General features: G+C 36.8%; 1 protein-coding gene across 2 annotated transcripts in view; it reads right to left on the reverse strand.

Moving 5' to 3' along the window:
* Nucleotides 1–27,248, reverse strand: part of LOC110028835 (ribosome-recycling factor, chloroplastic) — a 48,076-nt gene that overhangs the window by 11,031 nt on the left and 9,797 nt on the right. For both annotated transcript variants that reach the window (XM_020730846.1, XM_020730845.1), the window contains exons 7-8: nucleotides 13,158–13,199; nucleotides 6,322–6,378 (exon numbers count right to left, since the gene is read on the reverse strand). In XM_020730846.1, the coding sequence (XP_020586505.1) occupies nucleotides 6,322–6,378; nucleotides 13,158–13,199 (99 nt within the window). The remainder of the gene's footprint in view (nucleotides 1–6,321; nucleotides 6,379–13,157; nucleotides 13,200–27,248) is intronic.

A 27,248-nucleotide genomic window follows, 5' to 3' on the forward strand; every position in this document is an offset into this window, starting at 1 on the left:
GATTTACCAAATTCGAGTTTATAAAATTTACTAAATCCTACTTGCAGCCAAACAACCTTTAAAGGAATTGATGCGGGAGCTTACTGTGGACGTGGTCCTGTAGTTGCTACAGTATCGCAAAAATATATATAGTGGGAAGCGCCGAAATAATCTCATTTTCCTTTCTTATGCTTTTGTTTCTATTATCCTTCATTCTTTTTAAGTCATTTCCTTCAAAAGTATATCACTTCGAGAGCTATATCCGAGGGCTTGGGTGCTGCTCCGGGTGTATCTCTCTCCCGATGTGTGGTTTATCTTCTCTATCACTTTCCACATCCCACGTTGCTCCTGACCACCCTCCATGGCTGCAGCTGCCCCCAAACAACTGCACCTTATTGTTTTCCTTGCAGTTTCCTCAATCTAGCCACCTGTCCTCATTGTTGCCACCCCGGATAGCCGTCCTCTTGTTGTCCTACAATTCCCCAAATCCCCCGTCGCTTTCGCTAACATGCCCCCTCATTGCAGTCGCACAGAAACAACCTTTTCCAATTATTTTATGCTATTCCAGCCACCGAACCATCCATTTCTCTCCTTATAAATTGTTGACCTTGCCACAACTCCTATTCGCTACCGCCGTCAACAAACTTTGTTATAGCCACGCCTTCCAGCCTTCAACCACTCCTTGCTACCTCATCCAAGGGCCAACCACATGTCGATCACCACCGCCACCTCGAGATCCCACCCTAGTTTGATTATTTGTGTCTATTTCTACTTCTGATTTTCGAACGTCGTGTTATATTTTTTCTTTTGAACGTGTTGATTGTAGCCACTTAGTTGCTTCAAATAAAAATATTTGTCTTTCTGTTATGGTTTGAGTTAACTATGGTATCATTAAGTATCAAAGCTAGTCTAATTCTAGTCTCATCCTAGGGTTTCTCAGCCCCCGCCTTACCCCTCCACAAAAAATTTGCTTTCCTATTTCCAAATCATAGCCAAACTTTGACCTAATCGTAATTTTCTCTTACTGCCTTACAAAATCAGCAATCCTAAATCATTTTTTTTCACCAACTTTTACCTCCCAACTCTAAACCCTAACCATGTCACTAAGGATTTACATGCCTTAGCTTATCTATGAAGACATACAACGAGAGATCCGCCGACTTCAGTGGAGGCTTGCATACATTGAGGCTGAAACACATTGGGGATTACCCTTAACCATGATATGGAGAATCGAAAGGGAGAACGAGAGATCTGAAGATGAAGCTGGAGATACTGCACCAATTCATACCAGATTACTACAAACAGAATGTTCAGACCCTAGCTTCAGAACTGGAGAGACCACATCACAGGGCAACCACCAATCTTATAGGAAGAGTTCAACATAAGCATCTTATAGTCAAAGTACACTCAAGAAGACCCCATCAGAAGAAAAACTGATTCAGAGTGGAGAACAGGTGGAACCAATCTTTATCCCTAAATCTGTCACAGCTGGGAAGTGTTACAAGTGCCACAAATTTAGGCATGTTGAATCAGACTGGACAATCGGGGGGTAATCTTTTTCACCGAGCGAAGCGTTCTTGAAAAATTGGTAATGACATAGTAGACACACGGTGAGGAAACAAAGGAGGGCAAGCATCCAGTTAGGGAGGAAAATATGCATATATTTCCAGCTAAGCGAATTGGAGAGACTCTAACCAACTTCACGGTGAGTGTCCAAGTTAGTTTTGAGTTGGAGGAACAGACATCAAAGATGTGACAACCCCAGATAAAAAATTCAAACCATTCAAATCTATAGAATATTTTCTGAGTTTCTCCTACTAAGGGAGGTCCAGAACGTCGAAAATGGGGTCTTTTTGTGCCATGACTAGAAGATTACATAGAGTTATTCAGATGTTATATTCAGTTGAGTATTGTACCCATCATCAAATGTCCATATAGGAGGGATGAACCCCAGCGTTAAAATTTATCTTGGGAACTTGATGGGGAAGGAAATTCTTCAATGGGATGCATATCCTATCAGTGAAGAAGATGTCTCTCATGAGTGGTTAATAGTGAGTGATTTGGTCTACCACAGATTTCACTTGAGTGAATTCCTCCTTACATATTTGTTTATCAGATACACTCAGACAAGTACGAAATGTGGAAGAAACCAATTATAGATTTAATGGCTCGAGGGTTGGCTCATGAGAATACTCATCCACATAAAGTTCCATTTATGATTGTGCCAAAACAAGATGTATACATATATTATCAATATGAGCTTTCGAATGTCAACGCTAATAAAATTGACTTACCGGAAGATTACAATATTTCTGCCACCTTCAACGTGGTCGAACTAACGGCATATGATGAGGAGACAGACGGATGGGGTTGATACTTCCCCAACTCCGAGAGATTAACGTAGGAGTTTACCATAGACTCGATACACTAGGTGCTACAGCACCACGAAAATATATATCGGGAGGGGGGGGGGATCTGAAATAATCTTATTTTCCTTTCTTATGCTTTCTTTCCCGTTATCTTTCATTCTTTTTTTTATTTTTTCTTATATATGTGATGTGTTATTATTTAAAATTCAATTTTGGCCCAAATTTCTGACAAGACAGTTGATAGCGTCCGTTCTCCCTTCAAGGATGGTATCTGAGGGTTTGGGTGGTGCTCCGATTATATCTCCCTCCCAAAGTGGTGTTTATCTTCCTTATCCCTTTCTACGTCCTCCCTATGTCTCTCCTAATTGCCCTCCACTATTGCAGCCACCCCCAAATAGCCCCACATTGTTTTTTTTCCTCGCAGTTCCCCCATTCAGCCAACTATCCTCGTTGTCGCCACCCAAGAAAGCTATCCTTTTACTGTCCTGCAATTCCCCGCATCCCCCCTCGCTTATGCCGACATTCTCCCTCACTGCAACCACCAGGAAACAACCTTTTTCTATTATTTTCTATTGTTCTAGCCACACAGCGATCCATTCCTGTCCTTCCAGTTTATTGCCCTTGCCGCAACTCCCGCCCTTGGATGTCGCTGTCCACACCCTTTGTTGTTACCGCGCCTTCCAGCCTTCGCCCATTCCTTCCCTACCTTGTCGAAGGGCCAAAACTTTATCGATCATCACCATCACCCCGAGATCCAACCCTAGTTTGATTATTTGTGTTATGTATGTTGCTATTTCCGATTTTCGGGTGTCTTGCTGTTATATTTTTCCTTTAAGTGCGTTGATTGTAACCGCTTAATTGTTTTAAGTAATGATATATGTTTTTCTATTAAAGTTTGGGTTAACTCTGGTATCAAGAAGGCATGATATAATCTTGATTAGAACAAAACATGTCTTGTTTACTTCAAATAGAGCTCATGATTTCAATCAATTTTTGAGCTTAAGACAAATTCCTAGTCAATTCTACACTCATACTTGTTTAAATTCATATATATGCGTTGATGCAAGTATATATTAATTCAACTGTAAATGCATACATAAGTATGTATATAAGCATTAATGAACACAAGCATATGCATTTTGATTCAATCTCGAAATAGCTCAATTCTATATAGACTCTACTCAATTCAAGTTACATCCAAGCAAAGCTTGGCTCATCAGTCAAATATGTTACTTCAATCAGGTAAGGTGCTACTTTTCTACTATAATAGTTGATTTTAATTAATTAAATCAAACACATGAATATTGATTTTGAGAATGAATCCACTTACATGTTATGTTAGGTAAATAAAGAGAGAGTTTCGTACGCATTTTAAACAGGATTTACGTTAGGATTTAACGTAAACTTACCAAATGCAAAAAAAAATAAACCTTAAATTCCATTGTCGCTCAAATCTGATTTTTCCTCCACTTTGAAGTAAATCCTGGATTTATTAAATCCGGTTATTAGATGGATTTAACGGATTTAATGAGGAAGAAAACACACACGTGAGTTGTCGCTTCCTTCGCTGCCAAACACTTCAAAGGAATTTAACTGAACTTAACCTTAATCAAACCAAATATTAATTTGGATTTAACGCATTTGGATTTGAAAATTTTAAGTTTACAGGATTTACTAAATCCTATTTAACTTAAATCTTGGGTGCAACCAAACACCCCCTAAGAGTTACTTTTTACTAAAATTTGATTTATGAAAAAAGGGTTTGATTAACACAAAAATCATGAATTTTAAGATGAAATATCACTAAAATTTGTTTTCCCTATATCAACAAATTTTGGCATCATTAGGTGTTTTGCAGTTTAGTTCATCAGAAGTGTAAAAGCTATTTCTAACCAACCTTGAGTGTTATTTTTGTGAAACCCAAAGGAGCATCAGATTCAAGTACTGTGCCTCGAAATAGGTAATTTTTTTTAACTAGAGAGTAAATATGTTATTTCTTGTTAAGGCGCTTTTCGTTGACATTTTGTACAGGCTTCATCCATGTTTAGTAAATTACTGATCCTACAGGCTTCATCCATTGTTTAGTAAATTACTGATCCCATGCATTATTTATTTGTGGTTAACTTCTTTGCTCATATTTGTAGTGCATATGATTTATAATCCTTATCATGATGATTACTACATAAATCAAATATTCATGAAATGAAGTTGTAATGGTATATATAGTTTATAACCATTCAATATCACTTTGGGGTAAAGCTAAGTTTGTTCATGTTATTTGAAGATGATCTCACTTATCAATCTTTGCTCAAAGCATTCCAATGTAATAACTGGTTAAAAAATAGTACAATAATAGCATTTACCAAGACAAGCATCATTTAGAGGAGAAGTGCCGCTTGTGGGAAATCAAAAGAGTACCCATCATCTCATTACGTTTCAAATTGAACGAGAAGCAGGAAACAAGACGAAACAAAGAGCCAGAAGGAAGAAGGTAGCATACATCTCAGTCCTTGTTGTCGATGCTGCATTGGAGTGAGGAAAGAAAGTCTGCATTAGTCAACAATGAATTGGAACTTGTGTGCGTATGGGGCAAGGAGACAGCGTCACAACTGTAGTGGAGATACTTGATTTCTCATGCGTGGGAGGAAGGATGATGTCGTAGGTAAAGAGAAGATGAGAAAGGAAGGTCGAATCCTTGTAGGTGAAGACCAAACCAAACAATAGGCTTCGACGCCACATACGAAGGGCTCAATCGCTTGCTATTCAAAGGAAGAAGAGGAAGAGTAAGGGAGCATTGCATGTGATCTGCAAGTCATAACTCCGCTCGATGCTTAGAAATAACTAAGGAGGGAACTGAGGTTCAACAGTACTAACATTTCATTTTACTTTCCACAAAATTTTTCAAAAGCTTCCAATATATAAAAAAAGTCACTAATCCACAAAGTGCGATAAAATTAGACATCTAAAAATAATAACATAATCTGAAAACCACATCTCAGACCATTAATGAACAATATATCCATATCTAAAAGAAACAATAAAAAGAAACCACAAACACATCATAACTAATACCTATCAGCTGCAACCTTCCTCCTGTAAATCAAATTTTTGCTATCAAATATATCAACCTAAGGTTTTTCTTCTTCTGAAGAAACATTAATTTTAATGTATATATTAGTTTCAATTGAAAGAAAAATTATGTATATATACTAAGGCGTGCATTAATTTTAATTTTAATCTCTCCTACCATACATACGATTTAATGCTAATGGTTTAGATGATAGACGAGCTTGATATGAAAAGCTACGATTCTTTTAAATTAAAGGTATAAGCATTTCTTTAAACTCAAGGTACTATGAGAGAATAACATGTATTATATATTATAACTTTGTTGAGACAGTTTTATATACATGTGTTTGGTGTGGATGCTAATTACTATTTTAGCATTTAATTGTATTACCTGCTATTTTTAACATGTTTAAGGACTGCATTGCATAATTATATTAGCTTTATAATGTCAATTCAAAGTGATTTGTCATAAACAAATTTGAATTAGTTGATGCTGTAATTATATCATTTTTAAAATATTATTACTTGTTAAAGAATGAATTTATTTAACAAACTCATCCTGTGACATTGTAGAACCAATAAGAATGATCGGTGAATCATCATAACAAGATATGAACATTAATTATTTTTGCAACAGTTTTTTGCTTTGAATTGTTGTGCTAGGTTTTGTGCAACTACCTAGCTCTTTTTTTTCTTTTTTTAATATTGGGTTATTGAAAGCATTTTTAATGTCAGATTATTAGTGTGTTTTCTATTGCTTTAAGGAAAAACTAATTTTGATCCACTTATAATTGTGGTGTCGTCTGCTTAAATTCTCCCATTAGGGGTGAAGAAATTGAGCATGTTCCACGCCTTGAAAGCACGCAAGCTATAAAATTTGGAGTAAAAGAAAGATTAGGGATACCTTTTCAAGTTTCTCGTATGCTTTTATTGCATCCCTCCTTATATTTCTGATAGCGACCTGCAGATAAACATTTGTTCAATAAGCTTTTTTCATAATGCGTGTGGAGAAATTTTGGATAGATTAAATTTGTTTAGCTAGTTCAACACCGAAAGAATTCAAAGTCATTATTAAGATGTTGATAACAAGTTAGAGAGTGATAAAGAGGAAATGTTAGAGCACAAAAACTGAAAAAATGCAGACATCAACAAGATGCAAATATTCTGTAATACCCAAATTTGCTAATTTAGTTAAATTTTTTAGAATTTTAAAATATACCCCATTTTTTGATATATGTGTGGCATTCTTAGAGTCGTGTTTATTGTTCCAATTTTATCGGATGTGAATTTTATAAAAAAAATTTGGTTGGATTTCAGGAATGTGAAAATTTGTGGATAAGTTTTTGCTTTTTCATTTCATAGTTCTTAATCCTTTTGTCATGTTGCCATTGCCTCTTCAAGATTTCATGCATTCATTTTCTATTAATAAATCTGATACTGGAGTTAACCCAAATCCAATAAGGAAAACAAATTGAGATTATAAGAAATAACAAAGATAGAACAAAGCCCAACTAGGACTAATGATAAAGACAACGGTATTGTGGTTAAAGGGGAAATAGTAACTAAACTAGGTCGAGGTGGCTGGAAAGAAACGGCGGCAAACGGGAGGTTACTGGAAAGGAAGCTGGCAACAATTTGTAGGGACTGGAAGGGGGTTGACAGCAGGTTGTAGGTATGGAAGGGGGAGAAAGCAGGTTAGATGTAGTTGGGTGCTGCGGAGACAGCTTAAGAGTGGCTAGAAACAGGGTGATAGTAGGAAGGCAGGTGATTGGAGGTCAGTCCGACTACAAAAAAACAATTCAGCTCCCAGCTCGGAAGACGATCGCTCCTTCCAATATGGATTAGCGCCTCCTTTTCATAGGGGAATCCAATCTGAGTTATCTTGGGCTTATATACGTGTTTCATTTATCTTAGGTTTTTAGTTTTGCCTTTAGTTTTCTAGCAGGATAGCCACCAACATCCCTTATCCCCTCCTAAGGCTGTATTTGAAAGAGAGAAGGAGCTCAGACTATAACTCATTTTGAGGTGATGATTTCCTATCATTCTGCTTCCCCCACAACTTCCCCTCTGTTGCCGCCGTCGCTTTGGCCGCTGCCGATTTTCAAAAATCGAGCCTGAATTGTTTTTTTGTAGTCGGACTGACCTCCCAACCATCCACACCCTTCCAATCACCTGCCTTCCTACTGTCACCCCATTTCTAGCCACTCTTAAGATGGACTGTCGCCGCAACATTGCTTTAGGTAATATTGACCTCCCAACCATCCACACCCTTCCAATCACCTGCCTTCCTACTGTCACCCCATTTCTAGCCACTCTTAAGCTGTCGCCGCAACATTGCTTTAGGTAATATTGACCTCCCAACCATCCACACCCTTCCAATCACCTGCCTTCCTACTGTCACCCCATTTCTAGCCACTCTTAAGATGGATGAAGCCTGTACAAAATGTCAACGAAAAGCGCCTTAACAAGAAATAGCATATTTACTCTCTAGTTAAAAAAAAATTACCTATTTCAAGGCAGTCCGACTACAAAAAAATAATTCAGGCTCGATTTTTGAAAATCGGCAACGGCCAAAGCAACGGCGGCAACAGAGGGGAGTTTGTGGGGGAAGCAGAATGATAGGAAATCATCACCTCAAAATGAGTTATAGTCTGAGCTCCTTCTCTCTTTCAAATACAGCCTTAGGAGGGGATAAGGGATGTTGGTGGCTATCCTGCTAGAAAACTAAAGGCAAAACTAAAAACCTAAGATAAATGAAACACGTATATAAGCCCAAGATAACTCAGATTGGATTCCCCTATGAAAAGGAGGCGCTAATCCATACTGGAAGGAGCGATCGGCTCTTCCGTGGACTAGTTCAGTTTAGATGAAAGAACCCGTCAGATTTTTTTTTTTTTGTTTAGATGAAGGGGGTTGACATATATAATCACAAAGCTATAGTAAGTTAAGAGTAGGGGGCGAGATTTAAATTTTATTATTTATATTAAAATATTCATTTAAATAGAATTTAATGTATTTTTATTCTATTTTTAATTTAGTAATTTTAATTGATTATAAATCTATAGCCTTGTAGTCAATTCAATTATTTAAAAGTAATAATCATTATATATATATTTAATTATTTTGAGTCAAAACGAGTCAAACACAAATGAACAAATTTTTGTTCGTGTTTGGCTCGTTTATATATCAAGCCCAAAAAACTTATTCATATTTGGCTCGTTTGCTTAGCAAACGAATCAAACACGGGCTACATAACGAGCCGAGCATGAGCTGTTCGCGAACAACAAACTGTTTTGACAACACAACACATCAGTATGAACAGTTGAGTGTAACCCTCAACTCCAAAAAAAAAAAACACTATTAATTGGTAGCTCATTCCATAAATTCAAAAAAGATAATATTAAAGTTGGAATGATACCAAAATTTTCGTAAATCTCAAATTATATTCATTCGTCCCAATCAATTGTACATTATATGTCATTATTTTCCATGCTGCAAATTTAAAAGGTTTATGAAGGAAAAAATTTAGCATTCAAACAAACCATAACCACTATTTATAAATTTTACATATCTTCTATTAATGTCTATAATAAACTTAAAATTATTATGGTTAGCAACAAGATTCTGACAAACATTTTCATACAAATTTTGCATATGACCAATGGGTAACACAACATGATATAGTAATGAAGAAATTTCAATCCAATAGACAAACTAAAGAAAATTCAAAGAAAAAGAAAACATGAAGAAAAGTTCAAGTAATATATTTAAGAGATTGAACTGTTTTCTTTAAATAATTGGCAAACTACAGAGAAACATTTGATTCAAACTACAAAGAAACATATGATTAATAAGACGAATTATTATGAATAGATAACCTCTTTCAGAAAAGAAATCCGAATGATGAAAAATAAAATGTAATAAGTTATGGCTTTAGAAATTTTGAAACAATAGAAACATTTTTAAATTGGGAAATTTACATATCTAGCACAAAATTCTTATGTATTTACATATCTCACACCTAAACATTCATATTTATGTACATAGCACTTCGATGCTTTAAACATATGCATTAAAAGGTACATTTCACCTTTTAAAAGTGATAATAAGGCTACTTATGATGTGATGTTTAAGATTTGAGTCTATATGGGTAAATAAGAAATTTTAGGTGTGAGATATGTAAATACATTAGAATTGTGCACTCATATGTAAATGTCCTACTTTTAAATTTAATACCACATGTTATGAATTAACTCATGGAAATGATGATGCAATTTGGCAAGCTCATGTTGTCATCTATGAGGTAAAGGAAGCACTAATATCAAGTTATCTAGGGCCCATGATTGAATTAATGCAATTTTGATTGACCTGACAGAGCCTTAGATCAGAAAGCACCCCTTCCACCCTAAACCCCCACCGCCCCCATACCCCTGATGACCTAACTTTACCCCAGCTGACTATAAGGACCTCCGGGCTAGCTTAGAGATTGCTCAGATTACACTCTAGCTATGGGTGACCTCATCTAGTGACGCTGGAGTTGGTTCTGCAGGATTATGCAGAATCACAAATCCCGCTACAGTCCCGAGTGAAATTTTGTTATTCCGCAGAATCGTAGTAAATCCAGCAATCGCAGGATGATGTTTCGTATGAGATACAGTCATGTTTTCAGCATAGTAAATCCCGCAATGGCAGGATGTCTTTCGCACGAGACAGTCATGTTTTCAGTATAGCAAAATTTCTTACATTTTTTTTTCTTTCTCATTTCTCTGTTTTCTCATTAGGTCATTTGCTATTAGGAAATTATTAATATGTTGTTATTTTTCTGGTTTAGCAGACTTTTGAATCTGCCTTTGTTTTAGAAATTTTATCTTTGATTTCTACCCTAAGAAGTGTTGTAGCACTTTTTTCTTTTGTAGGTGGTGTGTCTATAGATTGTGTAGGAACAGGTGGTGAACCTCCTCAACATCCTTATCACGTCTTTTCGTGGGTTCTATGTTGTTTTCAGCCAGGATAGTTGGTGATGAACGCCGAATCTACTGTCCAATAGCAGATTTTACCTCAGACCCTTTCTAAACACCATCGAACTTGCATATTATCATCCTCACACTATTTCACAGCCCTTTTCCCACTAAATCTATTTCCAAGACATCTTCTAAGAGCATTAGAACAATGTCATCTAGCATCAGGGCCCGAGAAATCTTATAATTTTAGGGATTTGTCTTTATTTTGCTTACAAACAAAAAAATCCATAATCTTTGACATAAAAAAATCACTAAATCCTCACCATATCCTAATCATCCCTACCGTAATTCCTAACCCTGCTCCTAAATTTTGAAAAACCAACATTTGATTTGGAATTCGACATTTGTAGAAACTCTAATAAAGAGAAAATAACACAACACCGCTTAAGAGAAATCAGTAAAGAGGTGTATCAAAACTTACTATGGAATACATGCTACGGAAAATCCTCCAATTATAACAAAGATTTTTCGTCTTTGAGAGAAGAAAACCTGAAAAGATCACCTATAACTACAATAGTGACTCGCCAGATTGAGAGGAAAAAGTAAATCCCTTCCACCAAATGGTTTACAGAGATGAAGAATCAAAAACCCAACGATTTGGCATGGAATATCAGAAGAGAATCCAGTACCTTGAAGTAAAGTTTGATTTGTGGGATTTTGGCGGTCATATTGATCTGGATGAGTTCATCGAGTGGTTCTAGATAGTGGAACAAGAGTATAAAGAGTTCCACTAAACAGAAGGGGTATATAACAGCTATTAAATTTAGGAAAAATGTTTTGTTATTGTGGGAAAACCTGAAGCATCTTCGACAGGGGGAAGGAAAAGTAAAACCACTATCTAAACTAAGACAAAAAGGAAGATCCAATGCAAGCACTTACCAGAAAATTACACGGGATATATTTTTGAGACTTCACCATTTAGAGCAGCAAGATATACTAGTAAAGTACACCATTGTGTTCCAGCAACTCATGTTAAATGTGAGCTAGTGGTCTGAGGAGAATATCATAGTTTAATATCTAAGAAGATTGAGACCATCAATTGGCAACATGATACAATTATAGCCTTATTAGACATTACAAGATGTTTAGACCTTAGCCCTAAAGATGGAAAGGTAACACCACAGTATCAAGATCACAACTCTTCAGACAGGGTTTGACCATCGGATCAGGCAGCAAGAATACACGCAGTGGAGCACCCAAACCAACCCCAAAAGAAAAGAAATGAATCCATAATAGAGAAAATGTGGAGACTGCTAGCACTCGCAAATCCATCTCAGATAGAAAATGCTTCAAGTGTTATGATTTTGGTCACATTACGTTGGACTACCCAAATAGTAGGATGATCTCTTTCATTGAGCAAGGAGTTGTTGAAGAAATAGACAATGAAACAAAAGAAAATGAAGACGTTGGATAGTATTACCAGCTTCCAGCTGACGAGGGAGAGATTTTTTAATTCAAATTGAGTCCATGAGAAGAGAGACTAATAAAATCAACTAAAAAATCAAATAAATAACATTATCAAATTACAAAATCAAACCATCTAAAAAAAACCATTAAGAATTTAAATAAACTAAAATAAAAAAAACATAGGAAATCAACCTAGTGAAAATAAAAAAATCATAAATTGAAAAGAAACCATTGGCTTGCAAAATAAAATAAAATCCATAAGCTTAATCAGTTAAGCAAATCAAGCCAAAAATGTCAATCAAAAGCTAGGCTATTGTTCTTAAATAAACATAATATATTTCCATAATTAATACGAAAGCCATTGGATCTCTTATGAACAATTAGAAGGCATCATTGGAACCCTTGTACCAGACTTGACTCTCTTATATTTCCAAAAATTAACATGAAAAACAAGAAATCTCTATTCTTCAACTAGAAGGCCTCATTGTGGTCCGTGGACCGAATCCTATTCCATAAAACCCTCAGTTTCAAAGACTTCAACTTAGTTGCATAGGAATTATGAGGCATGTGTTACAAGAAAACAAAAACATAGTCTATTACCTAAACTTCAAAAATTCATTTAGATGCCTAAAAGCATCTCGAAGTCCCTAAAACAAGTCCTTATTTGTGGATCCACAGAGTAACAAGCCTCTGAATTTTTGTGATGCGACTCAAAATGACTAAATTGGTTAATATTTTTCTTATGCTTACAACTCTGTTTAAGAATGCATGGCTAGAATGTGATTATTATTAACTAATTCAAGAATGAAACCTATTTTGTGAGGTTAATCAAATTCTTTATGGATCAAAATTATGTATGCTAAGTTTCATTGTAACAAATTTTAATTTAAACCAAATGACTACCATCAGCAATGAATATATGCCCAACTTCTCTCATCGTGCATGTTTTTCAAGGAGTAAAGTGCTAAAAAAAATGTTATGCACTAGATGAGTAGTATCGAATCTATGAGAAAGATTAATACACATAAAAATACACTTCAAACTGAAGTTAAAGCTAAACCAAATTAGAGCATCACGTAGGAAGATAATGAAAAGTATAAGAGACCAGTTGTTCCTCAATGTTAATTATGAATCCGAAATAGGATACTTTTATAGAGATAGACAAAGAAAAATATTCCCACCTAATCAAGAATGAACAAAAATGTAAGACTGACAACTTAAAAACATGAATATTCACACAACTAAAAATCAAGGGAAGGATATAATTAGAATCTTCATAAGATAGTATGAAATAATGTTATTAAAACAATACCTTTCCTTCCTCTGCTTGTCTAGCAACAAGTTTTGAAAATTCCTACAGAAAAGAAAACAATTTCATATGATTCGCTTAAAATACAAAAATGCACACATAATTGTGCTCACTAATCAATTTTAAACGGCAGATTTCATTACATGTATTTCATAAGGTTTATCTCGGAAACTATCATAAATAAAAGCGTAATTTTGTTTTGCTATGAAAAAAATAAACATCTACAAGTAGGAAAAAAGATGATCAAATGCTCTTTCACACTTAAAATCTTTCAAAATTACAATGATTCTTGTTTGGAGTGGCACAGGAAAAAATCTTGGACATACTTAAAACATATCCCCAAATATTTCAGATGAGACCATTGATAATGTTGATATACTTCCAACATAGGGTTGGCACAAAAGGGCTTGAAATGAAAGTTTGTCTTTTATGAAGAAACAGACTACATAAAAACAAGATTATGGTAGGGTTTAAAGTTGGAGTATAAAGTACATTTATAGTTATTTCCTCCTTTGCATCTTCTTCTCCTTTCATGATATATAAACAAACATCATATTTCATTTTTGAAGTGTCATATAAAAAAAAGGAATTTCATCTATTGAGAAAGAAATTAAACCTTATTTTAAGCTATGATGCCTAATTCTTTACTACAAAGAAAATTCTTAATTGTGAGTTAGCCTTCATGATAAGCAATTAAAACTCGACAATCAAATCTTAGTTACATATATAGAAGCTACAACAAAACATAGCCATCACTTAGATGAACACATTTCTAGGTTTATATGGTAAGATGATTTTTTTTTTCTATTACTTTCGTTAACCGTGATTGAGTTATATCTCCCTCCCAACACCTCGGCAGTAACTTATCCAAAATAAAAAGAGTAATGCTCATTGCTTGATCAAAAGGATTCAAGTAGTTCATAGGCCAAACAACTCATTTAATTTTAATTCGCTAACAATGTCACTGTTTAGCTGAAAACGGGATGAACTAATTTGTCTAATTAGTCAATTAGAGACATAATTCTAAAAAAAAAGGCTTAATATTGCTTAATAATTCAATGAGATTAATTGAGACAATACAATTAATAACTTAAATCTTACTTCTATTTTAAAGCACCCAATTAACATGCTAAATTAATTATGCATAAATTATAACCATTTGGAATGTTTTGTTACCTTTCAGAATTCTTTTACATCTTAAAAACGACTTCAATAGAAAAAATAAGGGTTGAAATGCTTAACAAGTGGCCAAAACATTTATATACATTGATTATTTTTTATACAATATGCCCAAGTCTTTGTAGGTCTATCTCAACCTTTCTTAGGGCTGTCAAAACGGCTCATTGTTCGTGAACAGCTATTGTTCGGCTCGTTTGCTAAGTTAACGAGCCGAATATAAACTAAGATTTGTTTGCTCGTGTTCTGCTCATTTTGGCTCGAAATAATACTCATCAATTATATATTCTCACACACACACACACAGATATAATTACAATGTTTTCGTTTACGATTATGGCTCTGCTAGGGTTTGTGATTCTATGGCGACGTGGGTAAGTGTCTCTCCATGGCTCGTTCTTATGCCGGCGTGATCGCCGCCGGCGTTCCAAACTTCCCTTCTGCCTTTCACGATTCACTCGCGCTCAGTGATGAGTCTTCTTTCATTCGACAACCGAGCCGGAAAGAGGGTAAGCTAACTCTCTTCCTCTCCGAAGCCGAAAATGTCGATCTCGCTTCTTCTTGCCGCCTCTATCTCGTTGGAAATTTCTTGTATGGCATCCTAAAATGGAATTCCTTCGGAAACATTTCAAACTAATGAAGCTTTCTGAAGGATGGAAGATAGGACTCTTGGATGGAAGGCATATTTTAATTCAGTTGTCCAATGAGGAGGACTATACGCGTCTGTTTGTTAAGCGGTTAGTGTGGTTTCAGGATTGTGCTACGAAAATCTTGAAATGGTTAGCCAACTTCGATCCCAAAGCTGAGGCTCCGATTATCCTTGTTTGGCTTCGGTTTCCAGGTTTGAAAGTCGATTTTTTTAACTATGAAATTATGTTCTCCTTTGCAGCTATGTTCGGGAGACCCCTTAAACTTGATGCTTCCACGTATAATCTCTCGAGACCGTTTATGGCTAGGGTTTTATTTGAAAGGGATGTCACCTTACCTCCACCTGATGAGGTTTGGATTGGTTCGGCTCACAATGGTTACTGACAATAGGTTTTATTAGAAGAGCATCCCTATTACTGTACTCATTATCGAATGTTTGGTCACGGTCCGGATCAATGCTTTCGTTTACATCCTGAGTTGAGGAAAGAGGGAAGTATGAAACAACCACTCGTTGAGCAAGCGCCTCTGCCTCCTGTGGAAAATAATTTGGATGCTCCGGCATCTGCTACTGCCGAGACCTCCCAACCACCTCTACACCCTGTTTTGGTGCAGCACGAGGGACAGAGCCCTCAACATGCCTCCCCTGTTGGGCGAGCTGAGCAGGGGTTGCCTGTTGTGTTTCCTCCTGTTATTTCTAATACTGAGGGTGCTCGAATTTCTTCGGCCTCTCTCCCTGATGCTATTAATAGTGATAATAATTCTCTATATTCTCATCACTCTAATGCTCTTTCTGACACTCTTTTGGAGGATATTTCTAAAATGTTAAGGGATGAATGGCATGTTTAAAAGTACCGCCGGAGAAAATATAAAGCTCAAGAGGAGGCTCATAATCACAATAGTGGGAATAATTTGTTGGATATGAATCACTATTTTTCTGATGGAGATAATGGACGGACCCGGCCTAGATCTTCTAGGAAGGTTAATATATCTACTCATGTTTAACATCCTTATTTGGAATATCAGGGGAGTTGCGGACTCTCACTCCCTTGGTAAACTTAAATTAATGACAAAGATTCATAAGGTCGGTATTTTTGCTATTTTGGAGCCTTTGGTTTCCTCTCCGGATGACCGCATTTTGGGTAAATTCAAAAAAAAAATTGTCTTTGTTAATTGCTCTAATAAGATTTGGTTGTTTTGGCGGAAACATGTCACAGTTGATGTCCTCATTGATGATAGACTGTTTGTGCACACTTCTTTCTCTATGGAGGAATTTTCTGATTGCCTCACTTCTGTTTACGTCGGAACTTCTACCACTGCTAGACATGATCTCTGGCACAAATTATCTGATATGGGGGTCATTATCCATCAGAATTGGATGGTGGGAGGAGACTTCAATATGATTATGCACGACTCTGAAAAATTGGGTGGTCATAGAATTGACACCACTTTAATTGATAAATTCAATAAAGCTTTGGATTTGGTTGGTATATCTGATCTGGGATTTGTTGGTTCTAAGTTTACCTAGGAAAGGGGCAAGCTATTTGAACGCCTTGATAGGTGTTTTGCTAATCAATTGTGGATATCTTCTTATGGTTACTCTCAAGTTCAGCATCTTTGCAAATCTGGGTCTGATCACAGTCCCTTACTTCTATCCTTTGATTTTTTCAAAAAGGCCTCCACTTATCATTTTCGTTTTTTAAATGTCTGGGCAAGACATGATGATTTCCTGAGAGTCATTGTGTCTAATTGGAGGTGTGAGGAGGTGGGCAATGCTTGGTTCACTCTCTGGAAGCTTCATAAAAAGGTGGCTTCTGTCTTAAGGTCTTGGAACTAGAATGTTTTTGGGGATGTTCATACTAGAGTTAGAAGGATTGAACAGAGGGTAAGTCTCTTACAGGCTCTTGATGAATCTTCTGATTATATTATTCTTGATATGCAGGAAGCAAATAAAGAATTATTGGAGGCCTCCCTTTGGGAGGAGGAATTGTTGCGACAAAAAGCTAGGGAGACTCACTTTTCACAAGGTGATAGGAACACCAAATACTTTTATGCTTGCATTAAACAAAGACGAGCCAATAACCCCATTGTGAGGATTAAAAATAATGAGGGGTTCTAGATTACCGGGGATGGGGAGATTGGAGAGAGCGCTGTTCTCTATTTCTCTAAACTTTTTGAGCATCATGAGACATCGGGCATTATTGATGCTTCTTTATTTGATGATGTACGACATCACATGGTGGGTGGAATGGTGGAGCTCGACCTCTGTGGTATCCCCTCGATTGAGGAGATTTATTCTGCTCTTCTGAATATTAATAGAAACAAAGCCCCTGGGCCTAATGGATTTACTTTTGTTTTCTATATTAAATGTTGGAGTATTGTTAAGGAAAAGGTTGTGGAAGCTATCCAAAGTTTTTTTGAGGAGACCCCAGGGAATTATTTCTTTGTTGCTACTATTGTCCTCATTCCCAAAAACATTCAAAAAAGCACTTGGGATCATTTTAGGCCAATATACATGACCTTAATTATTTCTAAAATGATTAGTAAAATTTTGGTCAGACATATTCAACCTCATTTCCATAAATTAATATCCTTCAATCAATCTGTTTTTATTCAAGGGCATGGGATCACGGATAATATTATGCTTACGCAGAAACTTATTTTTGATATTGATAAGAAATGTAGAGGGGAAAACATGATTACTAAATTGGATATCCGCAAGACTTATGATTCTGCTAGTTGGGAGTTTATACTGTAGGTTCTTAAGGCTCGAGGCTTCTCTCAGGATTTTTGCAAAATTATTCTCTCATGGCTCCACTCCAATAAATATAGCATCCTCATCAATGGTCATTCTCGGGGATTTCTTAGAGCGGAACGTGGGAATGAGCAGGGTGACCCATTGTCCCATACTATTTTCATTTTTGATATTTGATCATCTCTCGCCTTTTAAGTGAATTTTTCAACCAAAACCCTTTTTTACAATATGCTCATAAATCCAATACATTGGTAACTCATCTGGCTTAAGTTGATGACCTAATCTTATTCTCTAATGCTAGCAAACAAGCGGTGAAGAAAATTCACCGTTTAATGGTTGATTTCCAATCGGTTTCAAGCCTCCTTTTTAATGCCAACAAATGCAACTTATACATGGGGAACACGGTCAATCGTTCAAATGCGTGTTGGATTGTCTACTTTACTGACTTCTCTCTTTCTACCCTTCCACTTAAATATCTGAAGTGTAGAAAGATGAGGTGGTGAAAAAGGTGGAAAAGGTGCGGAAGAAAATCTGGGATTGGAAAAATAATTCTCTCATTTGGGGGTAGAATTACGCTACTCAGGAGTATCTTGCATTCTCTTCCGTTATATACTCTACAAGTTTTCCAACTTAAGAAGAGCACTCTCTTGAGCCTTGAAAGATGTTTCAATAAGTTTTCAATAAGTTTTTATGGGTGGTGGGTGGGGAATTACTCAGGTAGAAGATGGATATCTTGAAAGAATATTTGCACATCTCTATGCTGGTGGATTGGGTTTCAAATCATTGCCCCATATTGCTGATATTAATGTTTTTAAACAATGGTTTAATTTCCGGAAAGGGGACTCATTGTGGGCTAAATTCATGATGGGGAAATATTGTCACTCCACGCATCCTACTTTGATTAGTTGGCAGTTGGGGGATTCCACGATGTGGAAGAGAATGCTTCATATCAGAGATCATATCAGAGATTTAAGAATTTCATTTACTGGAAGGTGGAGAGTGGAAATATTTCTTTTTGGCATGATTGTTGGTCTCATGTCATGCTTGATATGAGGGATACAAGGTTTTCTAACCTTATGGTTTCTGATACCTGGGTGGATGGACATTGGGATTTTCCCTTTCTCCTCAGACTTCTTGGGTTGGAGGGAGCTACCTTTATTTCCTCAATTCCTATCGAGCCTCATCTGCAAGATACTCCTACCTTGAAATTTCTTATTACTTGCTCCACTACCAAATCTTTATATTTTGCTTTACATAATTTTCACAAACTCCCTTGGGGAGAGGGTGTTTGGAATTGGGCGTTAACCTCATCTATGTCCTTCCTGGCTTGGCTGATTTATCACTCTGTTATTCCTTGTGATGATATCTTAAAGTTGAAGGGTTTGAGACTTGCCTCACGGTGTTGCTTGTGTAATTCGGCTGAGTAGTCTATTGAGCATATTTTCTTTTCTTGTCCTTATTCTCCTTTTATTTGGAGAAAGGCTAGCTTATGGTTTGGCAATATAGTGCATCCGGATCGGAATCTATTTCTTACCACTCTCATTTGTAATCTGGATCGGAAGCAAAAAACACTTTCTGCAACTGTACCCTTACATTATATGATGGTTTATATAGATGGCTCGTAATAATATTAAACATAAGGGTAAAGTCATTCAGAACATGATAATTTTTGCTAATATTATTGCTTATGTTAATAAACTTTGGAGAACGGGTAATGCTAAACATAGCTTCTTTTCGGGCATCACTTATTTTCGTTCATTGGGGTCCACAGCTTTGGTTGAGGGGAGGAGACCGCAACTCCCGGTTTTGGTGAGATGGCAGCCACCTCCCGGAGGGGGTGGATAAAGTTAAATATTGATGGGAGTTGGAAATCTTGTAGTGTTGGTTGCGGGGGCATTGCTAGAAATCATGCTAGGGACTGTACTCTATTCTTTTCTTCTTCCTGTTTCTCTGACACTCATCTTGAGGTGGAGGCTCGGGCCATTTTGACGGCTGTCATGATAGCTCAAACTCTTAGCTGGCATTTTGTTATCTTTGAAAGTGATAATCATATTTTGGTTGACATTCTTACTAATGGAGTTGATGCCTCCTGGGATATCCTTTATTATATTAAGAGAATTAAACTCTTAACATCTCAAATGCCTGTTATTTTGAGTTTCATTTCTCGAGAGGGGAATAGGCCCGCTAATTGGTTTGCTATCTTTGGCAGCACTAGTAATAATTGTTGGGTGGGATTCGTTCCCCACCTCCTTTACTCACTTTGTTGGTTGGAGACAAGTTTGATGCTCCTTATGTCCGTCGTGATGGTTCTTATTAGCATATTTTGGTGGTTTGGTTTGGCCTTAGCTTGGCCAAACTTTTGGGACGGACTAATAGGCTTTTTTCAGGGTTTTCAACTCTCCACTCTTGTTTTTATGTTTAATTCTCAACAGCGGTTCTTTCATGCACCCATCAGGACTAATAAGTTGAATGCGTGCTAGAGGAACCCTTCTCTTCCTGTTTTTTGTTTTCTGCAGGATCTTCATGTAGTTAGAGATGCACATGACTTTTTTTGGATCTCAACTGGATGTGTATGCCGTCTCAACGAGCTCACCGTATCTTTGGAACTATTTTCTCAGATTTTTTGGTGTCATTTATTTGTTTTTTGGTGTACATCTTTATTAGGAATACTTTATTTTTGGTATACTACTTCTCAAGTAATTTTGGGTACACGGTTTCCTTTTTTTCATTTTTTGGTGTGGAGTTGTATTGTGGATACAAGAACCTCTTCTTTATTTTTAGATGGGGATCCTCTTTCCTCCTCTTTCCCTTCCTCCTTTTGTAAGTTACTTTTATATTAACACGTACGGAGCCACGAGTTGCTCTTTCCCAAATATATATATATATATATATTGATGATTAGTATTTTTAAAAAAATTAATTGACTACAAGGCTACAAAGATTTATAATCATTAAAAGTATTAATTAAGAAAATAGAATAAAAATTATTAAATTAGATTCAAATGATGTTTTAATATAAACAATAACTTTTAAATCTTGCCCCAACCCTTAGCATCTTATGGCTACGTGATTAGGTTGTCAAAATAACTCTTTGTTCGTGAACAGTTTGTGTTCGGCTAGTTAAGCAAACGAGCTGAACACGAACACACTTTTTTAACTCGAAATATAAACAACTCGAAATATAAATGAGCCTGGGCTCGCTTGTGTTCGGCTCGTTTACACCCATACCCTTTCTTAACATAAGTTGAATCTAAAACATCTACTCTCCTAATCGGATCATCATCAAATTACCAGACGACCGACGTTTAATGTGACCAAACAATCTAAGACGTCTCTCTCTAATTTTGTCCGCCACTGAAACTACACCAACCCTATCACGGATATATTCATTTCGCATTTTGTCTCTAAGTGCAAAGCCACTCATCCACCTAAGCATTCTCATCTCAGCAACACTTGGTTTTTTGCTTCTCTTTTAAAGGTCAACATTCAGCGTCATAGAGCATTGCAGGTCTCACCACAATCTTATACAATTTTTCTTTCATTCTAAGCAGTACTTTTCTATCACACAACAGGCCCAAAGCATTCCTCCACTTCAACCAACCAACTCGAATTCTACTAATAGCATCCTCATGTATATCACCATCATTATGGAACAATTGACCCGAGATCTCTAAAGCGTTCACACGCTTTAATAATCAGATCACCCTAGTTACAACTCTGTCACTAGTGCTACTGCTACTAAAATTATATTCCATTTATTCAATTTTAGTTCTACTCAAATGAAGGCCTTTAAACTCCAATGTTGATCTCCATAATTCAAGTTTTCTGAGCTTTTTCTCTAGTCCTGTCCACAAGAAGGATATCATTAGCGAAAAACATACACCAAGGTACATGCTTATGTAAATGTCCAATAAGAGCATCCATAACTAAAGAAAAAAGATATGGGCTTAAAGTTGATCCCTGATGTAATCCTTCTGACATAGAAAAATATTTGGTTAATCCTCCTTCTGTTCGAACACAAGTAACAGCTCTCGTATACATATCATTAATGATTTGAATATAAGTCCTATCAATACCTTTGTTTTCTAGAACTCTCTAAAGGATATCTCTTAGAGGGCCCGTTTGGGACAGCTTATAAGTGCGGGCGGCGTTTTGAAAACGCCGCCTCACTGTTTGGTACCCACTTATCGTCAAATTATTGAAAAATGTGTTTTCTCAATTGTAAAAAGACGCGGACCGCGGGGGTCAGCCCGCGGTCTCGACGCCGGATCCAGCGGGGCTTGGCCTCTTGCTCCCGTAACATTGCCATTCGACGCTGGATCGAAAGCTTGGCCTCTTTCTCCCGTAACATTGTCATTCGACGCCGGATCCAGCGGGGCTTGGCCTCTTGCTCCCGTAACATTGCCATTCGACGCTGGATCGAAAGCTTGGTCTCTTGCTCCCGTAACATTGTCATTCGACGCCGGATCCAGCGGGGCTTGGCCTCTTGCTCCCGTAACATTGCTTGCATTATTGTTCAAAAAGATAAATACTCCATGATCATGAAATATATATATCAAATATATCTATATCAACAAATACCATTAGCCGACTCTAGTAGTCTTACCATTTTTTGAAAAATATGTGAATGCAATAAGAGTGTGCGAACAACTCAATAGGCTACACATAATCTGTAATTGAAATCAATGGATAAATATAATGATATATATGATTGCATCATAATCATATCGTGTATGATTTAAATAGTAAAATATGTCGGTCATTAAAGATGTATATGTATACCACAAGACATATAAATCACAATAATATGTCAAAAGACAATAATAATACTGATGCAATTCATATTATCAAGTATAATTATCATTACACATATAAAGTTAAATGTTTTGACTAATTATATGTGATATTTTTTCTGAACTAATTATAGTAAAACATATATAATATCATAACATATTATGTTTGTAAAAACTGTCAGAACAATTAATCATGTGACATAGTACATGTGAGGTATCACTTCAGCCTATCGACATTCATATCATATCATATTCATCATTTATGACTCTAAGCATATATCAACTATACACTATTATCTCATTTAACGGAAAGCCCGCCAACCCACCCTACTACACAAAGTATAATATGTCCGTTAATATCAATCATAATAACTAATCCTTTTAGTGTACGCACATTTCAAAATATTATATCATATTTAAACACTATAATATGCTTAACATCACAGTGTATATCTAAAACTTGCACATAAAGAAAAAAAAGAATAATCCACAATAATAATGATGTGATCAAATTATATGCATCAACCAAAATAGAAATCACACATTAAGCCTGCACATAGTCATCAATATGCTAGTATTTCATAATATATATATATATATACTTTTTTATAAAGCTTCATATAACTCAAATTATGAATTTTATCTTAAACAAAAGACATACCTAGTAAAAATTCAATTTACTTAAAACAAAGTATGTAGAATAAATAAGACAATAGTATATTAAAAGCTACACAGTGAAAGTTTCCAAAATATAAATATATCCCAAATTTTACAAGTTTTGGACAACCAAAACTTTGATATCATAAGCTTTTTTTTAAATCAATAAAATCATATGTAGGATTCTCCTTATTATCTCTGAACTTCTCCATCAAACCCTCTCAATAAATGTATAACTTCCATAGAAGACTTGTCCGACATAAATCCAAATTGATTATGAGCATGATAAATCAGTAGGTTTTGTTTAGAATATTAGAAAATCATGATCAATGTATATAAGTGTTTTGGATGTAAATATTTTTAATATATATAAGAAAAATGAAAAGATAATGATCTTTAGTTTTATTTTACACTATTATTGGTGACTTAGTAGCTCTGTGTAATGAAAATTAGAAGATAAAAGAAAGTCATTCCAAATAAACCTTGAGTAAAACAATCGGTTGCGCACTCAACTTAGTATAATTTATTAGTTTATATGGGTTAAATCAGGTCGGGTCATAACATGTAGAATATGTTGTGGTGACACTACAGCAGCTCCCTCGTATCCTTAGTGTTTAGAACATGTCAAATCACAAGCATCTTGCCCTAATCCAGTAAAAGGTGATACACCTCACCCCATTCTTCAACTGCCTCTATGTCAATATCCTCCACTGCACCTTACTAGATAAAGGACACAACTCGACTCGTTGGGCAACCGAAGATGATGTGCTCAAATCCATTACATCTTAAGCATTTTTTGGTTGGGACTGTAGTGGACATGCTACTTTTTTTCAGGTTTCTTTTCACTCTGAGTAGCTTTGTCCTTATTCAGACTAGTCTTCTCAACTCCCTGAGGTGAGTTCCAGCTAACGTCTCCAACTGTGGGTGGTTGTCTGACGGGTGGTGGTTGTCTGTTTCATTTCTACTGAAGCTCTACCTTCAATGCTAAGGTCTAGACATCTCTCAGTGACCAATAAGGCTGCATTTGCACAATATTGTTGATAGCTGGCTTTAAGCACCTCAGAAATTAGGCTATAGTATGTTTTATGGCTCGACCAACTCACATTTTATCATCAATTGGTCAAACTTTGTACGAAATCCTCCATGTATAAGTCTCTCTGCTACATGTGGGGGGGAGACTCAAAAACATATCCTGAAGATAATGGGGCTTAAGATATTTTCTCTGCATCTCCTTCCTCGTCTTCTCACACCTAGTAATTTTTTCATTGTCATCTCTCTTTATTTGCCTCTGCAAATTTTCTTTTTCAACGTGATAGCTGCAAGCTTCACCTTTTTATCCTCTGACACTACTATGTACTCGAAGATTCTCTCGAATAAATGTATTTATAAGACGAAATCATTGAAATCGATACCCCCCATCGAATTCTGGTAGGTCCACCTTTATTCAAAAATCTGTCCTCTATATGTTGCCTCCTCTCTCGGCCTCCTCTGATATTGAATTCTCAAACGTCAAGGTCTGTCCTCCTCATCACTGAAGCCCTCCCTATGGAGGGGCTCCAATTCTCATCTCTTTCCCCTCTTCAACTCTCTCTATCGTGATCAAAAGTAATTTCCCCATAAGTCCAGTCATCAATCTCCGTGAGTCTCTATTGTAGTTAACGAATCTCTCATTGTATTTCGGCAGGCTCAGACAAATATCTCCTTGTTGGCATGGTTAGGGTTTGGGTTTGTGGAATTGAAATAGGATATTTTAGGGTAGAAAAGAAAAATTTTAGAGTAGAGATAGTTGGGTACGGTGGATGCTAGGAAACCCTAGGATATGACTAGGGTTAACCTGGCTCAGATACCAATTGATGCGGAAGTTAACCCAAACCACAATAGAAATGAAAATATTATTGCTAAAATTCAACAAAGTTACAAAACAAGACACCTAACATAAACATAAATTGACACTCCAAGGCAAACTGGTGGGTTGTGGCCGGGATAGCAAGAACATGAATTTGAAGGTGGTAGGAGGGTGAACGGCAATAGGTAAGAGGGAGGTGAGCGGCTGGACAACAAACAGGGAGCATAATAGGGGACGATGGCAAGCAGGTGCTCTAGGAAGAGGTGTGGCAGTAAGCAAGGAGTATGAGGGATTCACCGCAACCAGCAATAAGGATTTCTCAGTAGCAGGGGGACGATGCATGGAGGTGACGGTCACTTAAAAGGGACTATGAGGGCGATACTAACAAAGTGGATACGCAGTGGCGAGCGGCTGGACAGCAAACAGGGAGCATAATAGGGGACGATGGCAAGCAGGTGCTCTAGGAAGAGGTGTGGCAGTAAGGAAGGAGTAGGAGGGATTCGCCGCAACCAGCAATAAGGAGTTGAGGCAATTAGTAGCAGGGGGCGATGCATGGAGACGACGGTCACTTGGAAGGGACCAGGAGGAGTGACACTAAAAAGGTGGATATGCGGTGAAAAGGGCAGCGAACAGGCAAGTGGGAGGAGGCTTGTGGAGACAGGCTGGAAGGGTTAGGTGGAGGAGATATATGAAGAATAATCACCACCTCAAAGCGAGATACAGTCGGAGCACCATTCGTCTTCAGATACAACTGTAAGAGAGAAAACCAAAGGGACGTCGGTGGCTATCCTGACAAGAAACTCAGCAAAATTGAACCCTAATGACATAAAATAACCTATATATAATTATACTTAGGAGGGGGAGGCCCCTTTGCTTGGGCGGCAAACTTAGGCCATAACATGAACTGGTCGGCCCATACAGCTACCTAGATGAACCGGCTAAGTGATCTCTAGTCGGTTCAGTCTCCCCAAGAGAACCTCGCGTCATCTAGGACTTATGTACATGTTTTCTTTGTCTTAGCTTTTCAATTTTGCTTTTAGATTTATGTTAACACAGCCATCAACATTCCTATTACTCATCTTGATGTGGTGATTTCATATCGTTCTCTACTTCCCCGCCATTGTTGTGGTCGTTGTTGTTGCTCGGAAACCGAACCCGGACTATTTTCTGTAGTCGGATAGCCCTTCCAACCGTCTCTAGCATGCTACCAGCCCCTTCAATCACCTCCCTACCTATTGCACCCCATTTCCAGCCACCTCTAAGCTGTTGTCGCACCTCTCAGCCACATCCAACCTGTTGTCTCCCCCTTCCATCCCCTACAACCCGCTGTCAATCCCCTTACAGTGCCTACAACTTGCTACCAGCTTCCTTTCCAGCCACCTCTCAAATGTCACCATCCCCTTCCTTCAATATTGCATATTGCACTAATAAATCAAAAAGGTATAAAAACTATGCATGTATGCATCTACGATATACAAAACAGAGACATATCCTCTACATTTAAAGTAGAAAGTTTCATATGATCATCTACATGCAACAAAACAAAAGAAACACTAAGGGCGCGCTTGGCGCAAAAAGGAGCCTCCCTGTTAGAATCCCGCGGCGTATGAAAAAAAAAACTTATTTAAAGTTCAAAAGAAAAGCAAGATTCGAAGCATGTAGAGGTCAAAGATGCCAAAAGTCTCTTTTCATTGTGGTCCTCAAAAAGTGCATAATGTTTGTGGTCCCCTTTGAAAATAATACCTTTACATTCAAACATCCATGGTTGGAAAGAATCTTGTAAGTCTTTAATGGTTCGGAGTTCAACTTAGGCACTATCCCAATGATGGCAGAAATATCCCGCGACAATAAGTTTGGTATCGTGCTTTAGAGGTGTAAACGAGTCGAACACCAGCGAGCCCAGGCTCAGCTCGTGTTCGGCTCGTTTATATTTCGAGCTCAAAAAGTGTGTTCGTGTTCGGTCATTTGCTTAGCAAGCTGAACACGAGTCGTTTAAGAACAAAGAGTCGTTTTGATAACCCTAATCACGTAGCCATAAGATGTTAAGGATTAGGGCAAGATTTAAAAATTATTGTTTATATTAAAACATCATTTGAATCTAATTTAATAATTTTTGTTCTATTTTCTTAATTAATACTTTTAATTAATTATAAATCTGTGTAGTCTTGTAGTCAATTAAATTTATTAAAAATACTACTCATCAATATATATATATATATATA

The sequence above is a fragment of the Phalaenopsis equestris genome, unplaced genomic scaffold (assembly GCF_001263595.1).
Source record: "Phalaenopsis equestris unplaced genomic scaffold, ASM126359v1 Scaffold000533, whole genome shotgun sequence".
Taxonomy (NCBI): Eukaryota; Viridiplantae; Streptophyta; class Magnoliopsida; order Asparagales; family Orchidaceae; genus Phalaenopsis; species Phalaenopsis equestris.